This window comes from Centropristis striata, chromosome 9, assembly GCF_030273125.1.
Source record: "Centropristis striata isolate RG_2023a ecotype Rhode Island chromosome 9, C.striata_1.0, whole genome shotgun sequence".
NCBI classification, from domain to species: Eukaryota; Metazoa; Chordata; class Actinopteri; order Perciformes; family Serranidae; genus Centropristis; species Centropristis striata.
This window is the reverse complement of record NC_081525.1, coordinates 17703187-17722376: the sequence shown is the minus strand read 5'-3', so window position 1 is coordinate 17722376 and position 19190 is coordinate 17703187. Positions and strand designations below refer to the sequence as shown.

General features: G+C 39.8%; 1 protein-coding gene across 1 annotated transcript; it reads right to left on the bottom strand.

Annotated features, from left to right (window-relative positions):
• Positions 1-2294: 2294 nt before the first annotated feature.
• jade3 (jade family PHD finger 3) lies at positions 2295-18219 on the bottom strand. Its single transcript, XM_059341472.1, has 12 exons — positions 18027-18219; positions 13272-13340; positions 13102-13161; positions 12936-13018; positions 12693-12850; positions 11188-11378; positions 10792-11003; positions 9905-10072; positions 9694-9810; positions 7219-7677; positions 5654-5771; positions 2295-4580 (listed from the first exon to the last, which is right to left on the bottom strand). The coding sequence occupies exons 3-12, from the start codon at positions 13148-13150 to the stop codon at positions 3769-3771; spliced, it is 2367 nt and encodes a 788-aa protein (XP_059197455.1). The 5' UTR covers positions 13151-13161; positions 13272-13340; positions 18027-18219; the 3' UTR covers positions 2295-3768.
• Between the last annotated feature and the right edge of the window lie 971 nt (positions 18220-19190).

The following is a 19190-nucleotide window of genomic DNA, read 5'->3' as shown; positions in this document are numbered from 1 at the left end:
TTTCTCTTCTAGTGTGACCCCTCTTACTTGTGGGGTGCCTCAAGGGTCTATTCTAGGCCCTTTACGGTTCACATTGTACATGTTGCCCCTTGGTTCCATTCTCCGCAAACATAATGTGTCTTTTCATTGTTACGCTGATGATGTTCAGATTTATCTTCCTTTACAAATGAATTGTAAAGACTCTTTTTTTTCTTGTACACTCTTTACTGGACTGCATAGCTGACATCAAGACTTGGATGAGCCTCAGCTTCCTAAATCTGAATGACAGCAAGACAGAGGTCATTGTGTTTGGGCGTCATAAACATTACAGTGACTGTGCTGATGCTCTGCCCCCCTCCTTGGTTTCAAAAAAGTGCTCTGTCATTAAGAGCCTTGGTGTTAATTTCGACAGTGATTTTAAACTAGATAAACAAATCGGCTATGTGGTCAGAAGTGCCTTTTTCCAGCTGCGACTTCTGGCCAAGGTAAAACCGTACCTCTCTCCTAGTGACCTGGAGAAGGTTATTCATGCTTTTATCTCTACAAAGCTGGATTTTTGCAACTCGCTGTATGTAGGTCTAGACCAGCGCTCTTTGCGACGCCTGCAACTCGTACAGAACGCTGCAGCGCGTCTTTTAACAGGCACAAAGAAACGGGAACACATCTCCCCAGTTCTGGCCTCTCTACACTGGCTTCCTGTCCGTTTCAGAATAGATTTTAAAATCCTGATGTTTGTTTTTAAAATTTTAAACGGATTGGCTCCAGCATATTTGACCGAGCTGATACAGATTCACAGACCGACCAGAGCTCTGAGGTCTGCAAATGAGTCCTACCTGGATGTGCCTAAATGCAGGCTAAAAACTAAAGGCGATCGCTCTTTTGCAGTGGCTGCCCCGAAGCTGTGGAACAGTTTACCGCTGCATATCCGGTCGTCAAAGACACTGGACAATTTTAAATCTTCTCTCAAGACGCATTTTTTCTCCCAGGCCTTTGAACCTGCGTGAGAAGAAAGTTTGTTTCTGTGTGTTGTGTTGGATTGCACATCTCATGTCATATATCATTAGATTAAATTGTCTTTTTTATTTTGTGAGTTTATTGTTATTCAATTATGTATCTTGTATTGCATTGGATTTTTTGTTGTGATTCAGTTATGTAAAGCACTTTGGTCAACCTTGGTTGTATATAAAGTGCTCTATAAATAAACGTGACCTTGACCTTGACCTTGACCTTATAATATTGCCCACAGTCCACCATGTTGCACTGCCATAGTTCCTGGAAAATGAGAATGATATAGCAAATTAAATATCGCTACAATCAACGACTGGATTGCGCAAAATTTTCTCCAATTAAAGAAAGAAAACGATATTATTGTTTTTGGAGCACAGGAAGAATGATTATAAGGTTAGCACCCAGCTACAAACGGTTATGCTAAAAACTGCAAACCAAGCCAGAAACTTTGGTGTAGTCATGGACTCAGACCTGAACTTCAACAGCCACATTTAAACAGTTACGAAGTCAGCCTACTAGCATCTAAAGAATACAGACATGGGAAAAAAATGTTCATTTTAATGCTGATATCTAGCCATTTTCCATGGTTTTCTTAATAATAACCAAAATCATCAAGAAAACTGTGAAAAATAACTCCATATTAGCTCTTAAATTAAACTCTTATGAGTTATTTTAGTTTTTATCATAATATTTCTCCAAACTAATTTATCTTTTGTTGTACCGGGCATTAAAATGATCAAATGCAATGAAGAAAACAAGGGTGGTCAAATATTTTTTGGAAAAACTTCCAAACGTCCATGCGTTTATATCTTCAGCACACTCGACTATTGCAAGTCAGTACTAAACATGGAGAGGCAGCGTTCACTTTTTATGCTCCACATATCTGGAACAAACTCCCAGAAATCTGCAGGTCTGCTGCAGCTCTCAACTCTTTTAAATCAAGACTGAAGACTTTTCTGTTTGCTACTGCCTTTCAGTAATACTGCACTATAACTTCTATTCATTTGATATTTTCAATTTTAAAATTTTATATTTGAATGTAGTTTTAATTTTTTTCTCAAATATTTTATCTGCTTGTTTCAGTCTTAAAACACATATTTGAATGTAATTTTATATATGTATTTTACAAATGCTTTTAATGTTTTGTGTAAAGCACTTTGAATTGCCCTGTTGTTGAAAGGTGCTATACAAATTATCTTGCCTTACGCTTCTTTTTTTCACCAAAGTCAGATACTGACAACATAACACTTGAATAACTGACTAAAAGTGAAAACTGGGGCTAAAAAGGACACAGAGTTGACACCAAATGAAAGGTCAGATTATTTATTCAATGAACAGATATCCTTATTTAAATCCTGATTTGTTAATTGTTGATGTTTTATTATTAAGACACCCATAAACACTGATGCCGTATTAAAGTAAAAAAGGAATAAAGCTTTTTTTGTGGTAAAAAAAAGGAAAAAAGAAATGAGTCAATATAAAGTAACATATCACTAACAGTACTGACTTGGCATCCGTAACAAAATAATCCTTACAATGTCCAGCACTAGTAAACCAGTTATTCCAGGTCATTTATTATAAAAAAAAGTGACACAAATAACAGAAAAGACTGCAAATATTCAGAGTTCAGAATATCATTCAGTGTGTGATAATGAAGGCTGATCATGTGATGACCTGAGGCCGGTCATAAAGGCAATCTGACGGCCATCCTGAAAATTATTTTGGTTATTATCAAGAAAACCATGGGGAAGGGCTAGAGATCAGCTCTTAAATTAAACTCTTATTACTTAAACAAATGTATCTTTAGTTGAACCAGGCATTACAATGAACAAACTTCATGAGACTTTTGATTTTAAGGTCACTTTCGATTTAAAACCTTTTCAGCACTGAAGTCTCTGCTAGACCATCAAGTCTTGTTTATTAGTTTTAGGCTCCGACAACTGAAACATCAAGTCGGATATGACTGCATTTTGTTTTTGGAATGTACCACAGAAATACCGGCCCATCCTGCGACATTTGAAATGGAATCAAAATGTTTGAAAATGTCCTTTTTTTTAATATATAATTGAAATCATGACACCTGTAGTTCTTACACACATCTTCCCCCATTTTTAAGACAAGAGCTTGAACTTTTTCCTGATCCTTTTGTCTATAGACATGATACTGTAACCTGCAACCCAAAGGTACTAATAGTTTCCTACACACAAAAGGCATTTCTGTTCTGACAAATGTAAAAAGGTCACCATGTCAGCTTAACTTTAACAAAAAATGTGCAAGAAACAGGTGCAGCAGATGCTAGAATTCACTCTAAAGTTCCCATCTGGGGGCGTCAGTTTGAATTTCTGCAACAGGTTTGATCTAAATTTGGAAGTGGAACACGTGTGATTCTGTTCAACGTTATTTACATCCCAATTGGAACATGTTATGTACATCAGTTTTAGTCAAATTGAACCTGTGTGAACGAGGAGTGTTTGATACAAAGTTGTGCTGACAACAAAATGTAATTGGAGCCACAATGAAAGGCGAGCATGACAATCTGACACGGACAGATTTGTTCCTCTCAAACTAACACAGGGCTACGTTTCTTTAAGAACCACACTGGGTTCTTGACAACACCCTTCATGCATCTTCTGCATCTGGATCTACTATGTATACAGCACTATCAGCGCTGGGTCTTGGTCTGGTCCCTGACAGAGAGACGTGTTCTCAGAGACGGCCCGGCACTTGGGAATGTCAGGAGAGAGAGCGGCGGCGGCAGTGAGCAGAGTAAACAAATGGCTGTCACCTCTGCATGGGGTGTCTGGAGCCCAGCGACTGTTTCCCACGACTGAGCCCTTTTCTCGGAGCGTCTGGCTGAAGCCGCCTGTGCCGCCCTTTGGCCTCTGGCTCTGAGTCACTGAGCTCCAGGTCGGGACAGTATCCGTCGCTGTCCTGGTACGATCTGGCGCTTTTCACTTTGTGTTCCGACATGGGTTTCGCCCATAGCCTCTCCTTGGCTGAGCCCTTTCGGGATAGTTTGTCAGAGGCCCGCAGGTCCTCTGTGGTCCGTACCAAGTTAATGGTCGCCTCTTTGAAGGACCTGCCAAAGTGCTCCATGGCAGACTTGCGAAAGCTGCTCTTGTCCAGCGCCTGGTTTGAAGCGTCCTGGTCACTAGGTGTCTGGCAAGAGCTGTCCTTCTGAGCCACTAGCTTCTCTAAGAGGCCGTTAGATTTCGCCACACACGCCCGATCCTGCTCCAGTTTGCCGTTACTGTTGGAGGAGTGGCCGTGGAGCGCGGCGTGCAGGGCTAAAGGTTTGCCGGTTGGTTTAACAGGAAGCGTTTGGCTGCGGGAGTGGCTCGAGGAGGACAAACGCCCGTTGGAGCGCTCGTCTCTCTGACCACGCCCCTGCAGCTGAGGCTTCCCCTGACCCAGCCCTTCACCTGCATGTTCTGTAACATTGCCGCTATTGTCCGGGCACAGCGGCCCGTTGCCACATTTGGAGCTGGGATTTCCATTTCCGAGACTTGAGGATTTGGGCATTTTCAGCTTCAGAGTGATTCTGGGAGGAGGACGAAACAGCAAACTCTCCGCTGGAGACGAAGAAGGAAGACCTGAGGACAGAGAGAGACATATGTCTCAGCTATGATTCAAACATCACTACAAAATAATGGCAAAAATGCAAGAGAAATATAGGACTCAATCAGGCTTCCTACACAGTTTAAGGCAAGTTGGATTTAAGACCAATTTCTCCAATCAGGATAAGAGGGAAAAAAGGAAAAAAAGCATGAGCCAACGTCAACTGCTAAGGGTTAGGGACAATAATTAGTAACAATAAGTTACAGAATGACTGTAAACTAACAGAGTTAATATCATTGAGCGCTTTTAAATCTAAACTCAGAGTACTTGAGGACGACTCTATAACATTTATGTGTTTTTCATAATCTGTTTGTAAGTATAATAATTTTTGCTTTTTGTTAGTCCTTGGTTTGTGTTTTAACCGTGTAGTTTTGTTACTGTTTTGTATTTGCTGCTGCCTATCTTGGCCAGGTCTCCCTTGAAAAAGAGGTTCTTAATCTCAACGGGGTTTTCCTGGTTAAATAAAGGTTATAATAATAATAATAATGATAATAATAATAATAATGCACAAATATTTATCAAAACATAACAGGTAGAACAGAACTGGAAATTAAAAATAATTTATGTCACCAATTATTTTGAGATTTTACAATGCAACGTCAGGAAAAAGATATATAAAATCCTGCTTCCCATGTTTTAGCATTTTCACGACTTTTGAAAGATTGATTTGACCTCTTTTTCACAAGCCACATTCTCTGATAAAATGAAGAAGTTATTAGTAATAAGACAACATTCAGAGTTTGGACAACATACAACTGCTTGACAGATTCTGAAAGCTGAATGATTCATGTTTTCAAAACAGTATAACACTCTTATCTTTTATAAATCGATCATCATGAAATATGACTTGATACAGGAGCTCTCTGTATCAAGAGGTTAAGACATTTGAATACAAACAAGACCTTTTTTTTTTTTTTTTTTTTAGAATGATGACTTCAAAGCCTTTTAAAACTTTTTAAAGATCTGTGGGAACCCTGGCAATTATTTTCTCACAACAGGCACACATTATGAAATTAAAAATTAAAACAAAGCGCAGCAGATGGCTCACCAGCAGAGAGCTCCTGGTTCATGAGCTTCACGTGCAGATTGAACATCTGCTCCTGGGCTTTGCTCTGCAACACCTTCAGCTTCTCCCGCCGACTCACCATGTAACACAAGTTCCTCACCTGCAAGAGGAGAACAAAATCAATCAAAAACAAACGGCACACACAATCTCTTTACCAGGGCTTCCCTCAGACGATTATATTATTTGATCCCACAAACACCAAAGAGAGCCAAGAGAGCCTAATATTGCTGTTTCACATAACTTAGACTACACCAAATACACAAAAAGGTCTATCAAAAGGCATGAACTAGTTTCTGAGGATCTGAATTAAATACGGATATAAAAAAGAGCTGAAACAATGAGTTGATTAATGATCAACAGAAATTAAATCTACAACTATTTTGGAAATCATTTTTCAGCTTCTTCAATGTAAAGGTCTGCTGCTTCGCTTTGCCTTTCCTGACAATAAACCACTTTTTATTTCTTCACATCCGGCTTTAGGAAACCAATCAGCATTTTTTGAAATCCTGTCACAAATTCTACCTTGGCTTAATGTCTGGACTAAGACATTAACATTGTTTTCAAGACGCATCTGTGTGCCACTTTTTGTTTTCTGTTACTGTCTTGTGCTGAAAATTAATTATTTTCCCAAGTAGCAGTTCTCCTGCAGACTGCAGCAAATTTTCATCAAAATCTCTCTTTAACTATTGCATTTTCACTTTTCTTTGCTGTACTGTTTGCTGGACAGTGTGTATGTAGCTAATACATACCGGATACCTGCATTCCCCTCAGTAAGTAAGGTAAAACTTTAATGTCCCCAAGGGGCAATGCACACAACACGGTTCCCAATTATCAGTCACTGTTAGATATAGATATATATATCCACCTGTCTCCAGGGCTTGCTGCAGAGTTTTGCTCCTGGTGTTCTTAGATAGATTTCTAGAGGTTTGATTTCAGCTTCAGTTCCATGCAGTAAAACATGAAAACACAAATAAAACCTTACGAAGGTGAATAACTGCTATTGCTGCTCTTAACAAGCAATGATGTTAGGATGTTATGCTTCATATAATCCTACTACATTTAACAGCGAGTGATAATTGGGAACAATTTTGTGTGCACTATTGCACTTGTGTGTATGTTGCACTTGTCTTTATGTCTTTTTTCTTATAGTACTTTCTGTAAATCAAATTGCCCCTCGGGACATTCAAGTTTTACCTTACCTTACTTACTAGACAATGTATGTTATATGTATATTGTTCAGTCTCCTCACAGATTTCAATAAAACGTTTTTTAATCACGGGTCACAGAGGAGTTTCTCTGTATTTATGTCTATGCCACACAACTGGTGTGTAATGTGAACAATAGACCATGTGAGACAGTCGTATTGGACAATATACCAAATGTGAATTCTCACACATAAACTGTCAAGCTCCTTCCTGTACAAAAAAAACAGTTAAAATATAAAAAGAATACATATAGATTAACAACTGCAGCACACTGCTCTGTAGGCTGAATTACCAAGTCGCAGCACTAAAGGCTACCACACTGCTGTGTAAAAAGGCACCCACCCTCTCTAAATCCTGCCGCAGGTGCATGAACATCCGCATGCGTGTGTGGATGCTGTCCTCCTGAGGCTGCAGCACCAGGTTCTCCTCCTCCGCTTTAGGGGGCAGCAGAGCTTTGTTAAAGTTCGCTTTCCTCTTCAGCTTCCAGTACTGATAAATGAAGTCCACCAGGCCCACAGAGAGCCCGAGGGCCTGGGCCAGCTCCTCCTGCTGGATTAGAGTGAAGAACTCCTCCTCCAGCTCCTGCAGTCTCTGTGCCCGCTGGCCCACCTTCTCTGCCTCGGCGGGGGGTTTGGAGCGAGCTGGACTCAGGCCAGCCTCCCCAGCTTTAGACTTGCTGTGCTTGAGGCAGTAAGATTTGAATTTGACTTCGTCCCCTTCATCCAGGATGGTCTTCATCTCCAGGCTGTGCTCAAAGGCACACGTCACATGGAAAGGAGTGGTGCAGTTCTTTACTGAGCACTGTGAGGCGGAGAGGGACAGGTTATTGTCTTTATCTGGACTATAACCCAACTACTGTGAAGAACAAGATTACAGAACAAAAGCCCAATTTCCCCACCAATTTACGTTTACATGATTTGTTTCAAAACTGGATTACGGTCAGGATGGTTGTATGGTAGTGCTCAGAAAATATCTTATTAGTGAAACAGAGTAAAAGTAGGACAATGATACACTTATAGAGCTTATTTGTCACCCTGATGAATGTACACAGCACCTTTCAGGAAGAGGTTTACAATTGGGCAAATATATTTATTTGCTATTAAACGTTGCCAAAAGATAAAAGATAATTCTATTACATCTATATGCTAAATACAGCTAGTTCAGTTAGAGATGCTCTGCACAAAGACTGGAAACAACGGGGAAACAGCTAGGCTGGTCGTGCAAAGGTAACAAAACCGAACGCCTCTAAAGCTCATGAATTAACAACACTTTAATACAGTGGTCGGCAATCTCTACTAACCAAAGAGCAGTTGTTGGCCAAAATAGGAGAAAAATTGTCGGAAGCGAGCCGCAAACCTTATTTTAAATGAAAATAAAATAGCCTACTAAATCTAAATCAGTCTACAAAAATGTTTAATTGCTCAAAATGAGCATTTATTAATATGATTTTGGAGTTTGGGCGAAAGCTAGCCTAGCTAGGGTAACTCAAAACTAAGTTGGCAGAATTTATAGGCTGAGGCTTCTTTAAGATTTTTGTGAGCTATGATGCACATTTTAGTTGACTAATATGTAAAAAAAAAAAAAAAAAAGAAGCTTTACATTTTTACAATTGAAGAGTACAAATTGCTTTTGGCCTGCACCAATGATAAATGAAAATTAAAATGTAAATAATGTTTCATTTCTTATATATATATTTTTTGTCACAATCACAGGGGGCCACTGCAGATGGCCTGAAGAGCCACATGTGGCTCTGGAGCCGCAGGTTGCCTTCCCCTGCTTTAATACATTTGGTTTGTTTAATCTGTACAAAACCCAAAAAACTGTGTGGTGTTAATTGTGCAGATCCAGCATGCAGATCATGCAGAAGACTTCTTAAAACAAAAAGTTATGTTTCCAGTCTTTAAGTTAAGCTCAGCTAACTAGCTGCTGGCTCCAATGTGTTGTACTCGGAATAAAACGACATTTGAAACGGGAACATGCAATGGAACTCTAGTTCAAGTTGGAGTTTCAAGTCAGAAACTCTGGGAAGATCGATCTAGTTCAAGTTTTTATCCGTTTCGAACTTTAGCGATTTTAACATAGTTTTAAGATCTTGACAGAGATCAAATGAATGCACACAAGTTCTACTACTCCATGCTATTGGCTGTGATTCACACTGTTACGCTCAGCACCAGTGTAAACATGTACGTTATCTGAACAAGGAAAAATGACCAAGACACTTATATTAATACAATATTAATAGTGCTGTAATAATTGTTGTCGGTCTTAGAGACCTGCCATACAAACATCAGTTTCCATGTTTTCCCGAGCAGATGCACTGGGATTCATTAAGATCAGCCACTCATATCTGAAGCCCTTTACATACTCCACAAGAAACAGAGAAATTTGTTCTTGCTCTTGAGGTGGCAAGAACAAGAAAAAAGTTATTTCTGGCCAAGACATTTCACACTTTCAAACGGCAGAACACCTAGGAAGTCGTTTTGAGGCACACATCTCGTTTCAAATTCAAATTTCTGACCAATCAAACAATAGTTCTTGGACACAACACAAGTTTCATTCTGTTCTTGCAGCCATGGGAGAGAGAACCAATTTCTCTGTTCTTATGGAGTATGTTATTAGCCTTAATTAACTTTCTGGAAGAAAGCAAATGAGTGTATTTCCCAAAACACTGTAGTGTTCTTTTAATGTACATTTTGCTACTGGCAGTGTTGCCCAGTGTTGTTTAAAACAAAACATGCCTTTTTTGTTTTAAACCAGTGCTGCTGCTGCCCGGGACATTTCTGGGACAAAAGCACACTGAAACCAATCAACACTCACCTGAATACATGCACCTGTCTTCAGCTTACACAGACTGCAGATGAGAGACCAGCGGCTGGGTGGGATGTGGGACACTTTGGTGATGGGCTCCATCCTCTCGGGACAAGCAATGCTCACCTTGCAGGAGAGGAAAACACACATCATGGTGATCTAACACTCACTGCTGAACAATACAAAGAGCTGGTGTTTGTTTGTTTGTTTGTTTGTTTACCTCTGGGATCCACAGGGCGCAGCTTACGTGTGCCCACTTGGTGCCTGCTCGTGTTGCCTTCATGGCACCGCCCTTCTGAGGACACAGAAGGCACTGCGGGTCGATGCCGAGGACACACGTCCTGCACAGCCAGTTTCCAACAGGCACTTTGACGATGCCGTAACAGGCCTGCAGGGAGGGAAGCAGGTTAGTGACTGTGCTGCTTGAAGTAAGTCAGAGTGTGACTGGTAGAGGTGGGGGGAAAAAAAATCAATATCGCATAGTATTGTGATATTTTGCGTGGCAATATTATATAGATTCATGGCTGCCAAGTATCGATATTTAGTGTTCCGGCGGCCACTGGGCTTGTTTAAGCAATATACTCGAGATAATCATAAAAACTAGAAGATCTAAGGAATCTATAGGCACCTTGTGTCAGGATATCGTGTCGGGAAGTCGTTGAAATAACGCTGCAAAGTTAGGCTTTTTTATGTTTCATTTAAAAACATTCAGAGCAGTGAAGCATAAAGTTGAGGAAAGTTTGAGAAAATGCTGCAGTTGTTGTCCTCCATACATGTTTGATATCAGTTCAGTTCAGTTTGACTGAATACTGTGTTGGTCAATTTGGTTTGATTCTCATTGTGGAGAAATAAAAAGACTGAAGTGAGATGAATAGACTGAGAATTTGACTCAAGTATCAGGATAAAATTGTATAGTGGGGCCTCTGCTGATTCACACCTCTAGTGTGACTGGTGAATTCATTGTCATTTATGAGAAATGTTCATCTTAAAATCAAATGCTGAAAGCCAAATTTCTCTCAGAAATCCATTCTAATAAAAGAATAATTCCCTTCCAAACACCTAGTACACTTCTAGTCCTGACATCATGGTAAGCCTACTGGTGTTTACCTGGTGCACACAGATGTTGCACTTGTCACAGAACACCATGTCGTTCCCTTCTTCACTGTCGGGGGAGCGGCACACATCACAGATAACGTCCTCGTCGTATTCGATCCCCAGGCCTTCCACCGTCTCGATGGCATGATTCATGTTGTCATGGCACTGGCTCTCCAGGGCCTCCATGGTGCGCTCCATTGTCAGCTCGTCTATGGGCTCCTCTCCTGCCGGGCAAACGAGGACAAAACCACACATGGTCAGAGAAACCCCAGCAGAGTGTTGGGATATCATCAGACCCAATCTTAATGCTCTTATTTCCAGCTTAGGGAGACAGATGTCCGTGTTCGTAGACTCCAAACAGCACAATGTCAATTTTATGGTGGATTATCTCTTGATCCTGCTCCTTACCCATGCGGTCGAGCTCTCTGTTGAGTGCGTGCAGCCAGTGAAGGTCCATGTCGTCCAGGTCGTAGCGACACATGGCCTCTGCCAGCTCTTTGATGTTCACATAACCTGGTTCTGTTGACTCCTGGCCCGAGCACTGGACGTACTTCCTCTGGTGGATGTAGAGCACCTCTTTGGACTTCTCCACAACAACTCTGAACACAGAAGACACAAATCTGTCAGCTCAGCAAAGCTCTAATACAACTTTTTCCCAACAACATGGAACGTGTACCACTCAGGTTTGCACTCATTTTGAACAGATTGAAAAATTGGCTCTCAGTTAGAACTAAAGGTTAGCGGGTTTATCTTGGTCCAGGCTTGTTTTCTGGATAAAAACAAATACCTGTAGTAGAGGTGGGGGGAAAAAATCGATACAGCATAGCATCGCGATATTTTGTGTGGCTGACTTTTAGGAATATACTGGAGATGATATCCTATGAAACTAGATGATCTCAGGAATCTATAGGCACCATGTGCGTCAGGATATCGTGTTGGGAAATTTTCAAAACAACGCTACAAAGTTAGGCTATTTTTTGATGTTTTATGGTGATTTTCAAAGCGGTCAAGGACCTGACGTCATGCTATCTCAATGAAAATAGGCTCTCTGGGTTCCAACAAGTCTCCTCTTCACATATATGGCTGCCTCCCAATTCAGAACTAAGAATTTTCTCTTTTTTGACAAAACAATTCTTGATTGAATCTAATTTTGTGGACACAAAATGCAGTTAAACAGTTAAATCACAATATATTGTATTTGCAATACTCACCATATCGCAAAATGCTTAAAACCCCAATAATATCTTATCATGACTAAAGTATCGGGATAAAATCGTGTCGTGGGGCCACGGCTGATTCACACCTCTAATCTGTAGTAACAGAACCAACGGCAGATTTTTCTAATCACTTTCAATGGGTGAAGTGTTTTGTTTGCTGCTTTCGTGACTCATATTTTTCTGCTGGATGCGACTTGCGTTTTTTGCATGAGCACCATGAACACTTCAGGTTGAGAAAGCTTTTGGAGCAGAAAAGCACCTGACGTCATGCTTTTTGTTTTCCCATGTCCCAACTAATCCTAAAATAAACCTTGAAATGAGCATCATCCAGGCGAAGCTCCCTTACCAGCTAATGTTACTTCTCATGATTTCTCCTCTTTCTGAGGGTCTCATGCACCCACACAAATCTGTTTCCTCGCGTTCAGTGTCGTATTTAAGCACAAGCTGTCACCATTAATCAGCGAGATCGAATGTCCTCTGACTGACCATTTTGTGTGCTAAAAATGAGAAGGAAGCCTACAGATCTGGTTTGTGTTTCTGTGTTTACCTCCCAGCAAAACAGCGGTTTGGTAAGGACATGTGATTCTGTGACTGCCTCGCGACAACCAACAAGAAAGGCAGTGTAGTGTGTCCGTCTAATCAGGGCCTTGGACTGCTTTGTCCTCAGTCAAACCTCTGGGAATCGGACATCGTTACCTGACTGATGCCTCTGGGATGGTGTCTGGACTCGCCGGCACCTGGACTCCCTTCTCCCACTCTTGCTTCCACGTGTCTGCCAGCAGGTAGTAGTCCTCTGGGGGCACATGGTGTGAGTCAGGCAGCTTCATGGCACTGATCAGGTCTTTTCTGAACACCTGCGGGAGAGATCGTGGCACGGAGTCAGTCAGACAGCCGATCCTCACATCTAACAACACTCAGCACAGAGGACAGAAAACTTACTTCAGCCGGTTTCTTCGGGTTGGAGGCGGGGGTTCCCGGTTTGCTGCCATACTTGTTGGAGGAGCAGAAAGATGTAGAGGGACCTAAATAAAGTAAAAAGGGTGAGAACAAAAGAGCGGCACAGAAAATGAAATAGCCCAGGTTATCCCTTAGACAGAAGACTCACTCTCATTGTCAGAACTGTCGCTGCTGCTTGAGGACCTGAGACGTTTCATCCTGTAACATCCTGAGAAAGAGAGAACATGCAAATTAGGGAACTGAAGATTGTATGGAAACATGCATGTGCATGTACTGAAATATCATCCCACAGTGTGCACACAGGAGATAGTTACTCACCATAAATTTCAAATCGAACAGCATGCTAGTAGATTCCTCTGAGAAACCCTCGACCACTTAATTGAATGCCTGCAAACAAAAAATTATTATTATTATTATTATTATTATAACCAGGAAAATCCCATTGAGATTAAAAATCTCTTTTTCAAGGGAGACCAGCAGCAAATACAAAACAGTTACAAAATTACACAATTAAAACACAAACCAAGGACAAACAAAAAAGCAAAAATGATTACATTTACAAACAGATTATTATAAAAAAAACACGTACAGGTTATAGAATCATCCTCCAGTATTCTCAGGCCCCATTTACACGAGGACGCTTGCGGGTAAAAAACCCAAAATATTTTATCTGAAGTGCCTTTCGTTTAGACGGTGACGGCGGTTTTGGGGCTTAAAAACGCAAAAATCTGAAACCACCCTCCAAAGTGGAAAAGTTGAATCCGCTCCTCCGTAGCGTGTCCGTCTACACTGCCAAGACACAAAACTCTGCTCAGATCTGCTCACGTCACGTACACATTAACGTCACATACATGCTCCAGTACAGGGAAATAAAGAAACGTGGGATTATTTCCATGCGTCGGACCTTCAAGCTGCTCTGGCAGCTCTAATAAACTTACAGGAGTCTTTCCACCAAATGTACAGGATATGTACAGATAGTATTAGTGAACAGAGAAGGATCTGGAATTACCTCTATTATGCTCTACCTCTGGTCGGAGGTGAGCCAGACGGCTTTGGACGAGACCTGGGAGATCTAGTGGATGGTGAAGAACTTTGTGGAAGGAGTAGCTGATGAAAATGTGTGGCGTGAAAACCTCCACATACCCAAAGATGCTCTTATCGCTTTAAGCGATGCCGCCTGGCATGCATACAATCCCACACACTTTTGCGTCACCGTATGCACGCAGATTTCCCTCCCGAAAACGCTCGTCTAAACGCGGAATAAAAAGTGAAGACGCGACGCCACTTTTGCGTCTTCTGTTCAGACCGTCATCATGTAAACGTAGCCTCAGTTTAGATTTAAAAGCGCTAAATAATATTAACTCTGTTAATTTATTCCATGCAAAAGGTGCAGGACAAAAGCCCTTTTACCCAATGCAGTATGGGCATATGGAAGAGAAAGCAACACAAGATCTTGAGAACGGAAAGAATAAGGACCAGCATTTCTCTGAGCAATTAGGTTACAAACATAGGTCGGCAGTAGTCCTAGCATTGCCTTATATATAAAAGTAGACCAATGACTGATCCTCTGTGTCTTGTCATATTTAGTTATTTTGTAATGTTCATTGTTCTTTTCTCATATAAATATATTTATTTCAGAAAAAGATTGGCCTATTTAAATTCATTGGCTATTTTTATTTAAGATATTTTTTATTTAAATGTGCACTTTATGGAGCTTTGATTTGAGGTACTTTTGGTCCATATCGCCCAGCCCTACTCACAATAATATTTCAAAGCTTTACTATTAGTAATGAACCAAAGAGAAGCATGGAAAGCTGTGTCTACCATTCAAAGACATTGAGCAGAAGCATTCATGTACAAAAGATCTCAAATAAACATCAAATAATATTATGGTGTAAGAGAAAAATATGTCTGTCACAAAGACTTATTGTAACTCCACATAGTTGGGTCTGTGTTTGGTAATTTTTTCCAGCATTTAATTTATACATTCTGACAGTAAAAGTGAAGGAAAGCAGAGCAGACAGACACCACAGGTTCACAGTGTGGGCCTTTAGCCTACTGAACCACTGGGCGATTAAAAGGTTTCAAAATACTGAGGGACTCAAAGCCGGAGTAGCCCCAAATACAGTACGCTGTTTCAACAGACAGGACATGCCTCGCATTCCCCATGAGGACAGGAGGGGCAGGAGGGTGGAGGGCGTGGAGCCAACCCCACTCTGTACTATGGTGTAACTAAAAGACATTAATGCCAAGTGTGTTGAAAATGGAAGTTTGTTACTGGATACAAAGTTCACATGAGGGTTATTGATATAATTCAGTGTGATCACAGGTTATCATAGTTTTGGATTTTTCATTAGTTTTATTTTATTTTTATTTTTTTAAATGCTTAGTTTGTTTTTTTGTAATGGGGAATTCGTTGGGTGCGAGATTCAAAAAGGTCACAACAATTGTTGCCTTTATAGCCAATAAGGTTATTAACTCGTAAAATCAGATGGATGAAATTGATTATAAATCAATCAAAAAGGTTCATGTATGAAAAAAGTTGACAAAGATGAAAACGAAGGACATTTTCACTATAAATTTAGTTCGTTTTTACAATACTATTTTTATTATACTAATATTTACAATACAGCTTCAGTTAGTTATCTTCTTTTTTTTTTAACTATTTTTTATTTCAGTTGATAAAAATGTTTTTTCAATGCTAGTTTTTGTTTTCGTTTCGTTTTCGTAAACTATAATAATCTTGGTGTGATCACAGGGACTTTCAATGAATCGCTACTTAAGTTTTATATCACAACTTGATCAGCTTTACTTTCACTTTAGGATAAAATCACAAACACGCCACAGTGTTCTCCTCCACAGCAGAGCTTAATGAAAACGTCTGTCATCTGTTACTGACATGAGTACTTCCATCTCAGCAAACTCTGTGTGTTCAGTGCTCAGACTGATGAATAAACAGAGGATTAATGACAACTAATGTGAAGTTTGGTTTGTTTAAGAACTGATGATACCATGCAGAGATGTTATATAGAGCTGGATAAACTTTTATTGACAATTAACATTTAGATTCATGTATATTATTCCTCATGTCTCCATGGTCCACTTAGTGTTATCATTTCTATTAAAAAAAGCTATACTTTTTTTATTATTTGTTTTTGTGTCATTAAAGTACAGTAGGAATTAGGTGACTGACAAAAAAATATTTGCAGCTCTTTTGATTTGTGATTAATTTGAGAGTGAAAACGACATGTGCATTTGTTTTTTTCTTGTTTATGTAATTATAAATTGAATATATTTTAATCTGTTGGTCAGACAAAACAAGCAGCCTGGTGAAAGGGCAATTTTCACTATTTTCTTGTATTGTTTTAAATCAATAAGATGCACAATATTGTTTTAGTACTCATCGTTTTTGCGTTTCTGTTCAGCATTTTATAGGACTGCTCGGTCTTAGTCAAACTGTCAACTAAACAGACACTTTGGTCTTCGCCAACTAACATTTCTTTAGTTGATTCACTTTTAATTTTAATGCTGAAAGACTATTTACAAGAAACTTATGAGCACATCTCTGGTAAACACATGATTCAAAGTGGTGCTTTTGCATGATTCTTTGTGGAGAATCTCTGTTTTATCAACTAATCAACAAACTTGATAGTCGAGAAATATTTCTTGAGTGGAGCTTGGATGTTGCACTATGAGTTTAGGGTGTGACGTTTTTTTTTTTCAGACTGCAAACATGGACAAACAGAGCGAGGGACGTTTAACTGTCTAATCTATCCAATGAGTAGTTTGTGGCTAGTGTTGTGGGACAAATGCATGAAAAGTTAACAGACAGTGTCACTGGAGACAGGATATAGAAAGCACTAGAGCACTGCAATTTATGTGATTGCATACAGTTTGGGGGGGAAGATACCTCCAGCTAGAAGGAAATAGACTCAGTGAGCAGGGGGTCAGCACAATGAGAACATATGTAATCAGTGGTGGAAAGTAACTAAGTACATTTACTCAAGTACTGTACTTAAGTACAATTTAGAAGTACTTGTACTTTACTTGAATATTTCCATTTATGTAACTTTTTACTTCTACTTCATTATATTTTAAGGCAAATATTGTACTTTTTACTCCACTACATTTATCTGACGGCGTTACTTTTCAGATTCAACATGAAAAAATACCATTACACATTTATAAATTAAACAACTGTATATTAAGTAGTTAAAATGAGCTCTATCTGGACAACATAAATGCATAAATACAAATAATGTAATAATATATTTAGAATATATAAAATAATCTTAGTGGGTCCATTCTGCATAACAAGTAATTTTACTTTTGATACTTTTAGTACAGTTTGATGCTGATACATTTGTACTTTTGCTTGAGTAAGTTTTGAATGCAGGACTTTTACTTGTAGTGGAGTAACTTCACAGTCCGAGTCTTAACACTTTATCCACCACTGGATATAATGTAATGCTGTTCCCAAACAAGCACATAGGGCTAGTGGGGGCTGCAGGATATGACATCACAGTCATGAATCCCCTGATCAGAGGTTTCTGGGTAACAGGAAACAATGACCTAATTGCAGTTTCCGCCTTGTTTACATTTATTTCCTCACATTGTCCTAAATGTACTCATGTGTGAGTGCTCACTGTGAGTAGAGTGTGCCACAAGTTGACTGGGTGCTTTAAGAAACATAACCCCGTAAACAGCCCAGTGCCTGCCCTGCCCAGAGAGCCTTGTTGGCGCCAAACACACACACACACAGTCAGGCCTATAGCGGGCTGCACTGCAGGCTGTGTGGAAATCAAACATGGGCGCCACCACCATACAAAGATGTCACTTCCTAAAGCCATTAAGAGGAACATTCACACAGCTCAACTGGGCTCATTATTTAACGTACGGAACAGGGGCTTATAGGGAAACACGTTCACGTAATAGTCGCTAACATGAATGTAGTAAATACAAAAAGCAGAAAGGAGAGAAAAGGAGCAGGCCCCGTGGCCTGGATAAACCATCCAGGGCAAATCCTGGCACACTGAACACACGAGCATATTGTTCACGGTCCTCCCATCTTACCTCCAGTCCACGCGTTGCTGTCCGCGTTACTCCGGCCTCATATCAGTCCAGACGAAACTTCCAACGTGTACTTATAGAAACAGGGGCTCAGGTTCTAGCTATAGATTAAATTTGGGAATTTTGTATCCCACAGCACAGTGGGAATCTCCAGGGTTGCAATCTGTCCACCACCACGGCACAACAGCTCTATTGTACCGCGCCTCCCGCCGGGTCCTAAACCCCGCCGCTTTCCCTACAGCCTGGATGGGTGCGCTCGATTTTTCCACTGGCGTTAACCTCTATCCATGAGCACAATAAAGTCATCAATAGTGTTTATTAACCCTCTGGAGTTCATCTATTTATTGAAAAAAAAAACCTGTTTTATTTACAGTAATAACTTTATTTATATATGATATGTAGACAAGCTGAGAAAGCCAGTTGAAAGGGCAATCATAGGAGCTTTCACAATGTGCTATTTATGTTTCTAGACCATTTTTAAAATGTGAATTTTCTTTCTACAATGAAAACTGTTAATATGTTTAATTTACATGCAAATAGACTGTTTTGTAGTTTTATTATTTATAATTTTTTTCTGCTGTTTTTGTGTGTATAAATGGTAAAAAAAAAAAAAAAAAAAAAAGGTACTTTTCCATAGAAAGCGGTGTCTTTTGTTTGTATTTTGGGTTCCTGGCAGCTTTATACTTTGTTAATTTAAAAAAAATGAAAGATCAGACTGATAGCCAAGTGTTTGTCGAGAGAAAGGAACCTTGCATGTGATGTAAGGACGGACTGAAAGATGCTAAACAGAGACAGAAATTAATGCATAGAAAGTTGACAAATTTGAACCAAAATCTCCTGGACTTCAGAGGTTTAACAGCCTATAATGTAATAATTTCCTGATAATGTCATAACCAGTGGCGGTTCTAGACCAATTTTACTGTGGGGGCCAAGGAGGGACCAGTGTTTAGTCAGAGGGGCACATTAAAAAAACTGCAAAGATGATATTTAAGCATTCAAAACCTTTATTTTAGCTTATTTAAAAATCTAATTTAAGTATATTTGGAAGATACAAATACATTGATTAAAACAATGAGACTTACCAACAATAACAATTATTTTTGTGCACAAGTACTTTTTTATTTTGAAAGGGCAGTACAGTGAGAATGATCTTTTTTTTAAATACAC

What these genes read in the sequence shown, in the direction of transcription:
- jade3 (XM_059341472.1), bottom strand. Translation starts at nt 13,150, where the DNA reads ATGAAACGTCTCAGGTCCTCAAGCAGCAGCGACAGTTCTGACAATGAG. An exon ending in GCAACATCTGTGTGCACCAG is followed by an intron (nt 10,073 to 10,791) that starts GTAAACACCAGT and finishes CCCTCCCTGCAG; the next exon opens with GCCTGTTACGGCATCGTCAA. An exon ending in TGCGGCAGGATTTAGAGAGG is followed by an intron (nt 5,772 to 7,218) that starts GTGGGTGCCTTT and finishes CTCCTCTTGCAG; the next exon opens with GTGAGGAACTTGTGTTACAT.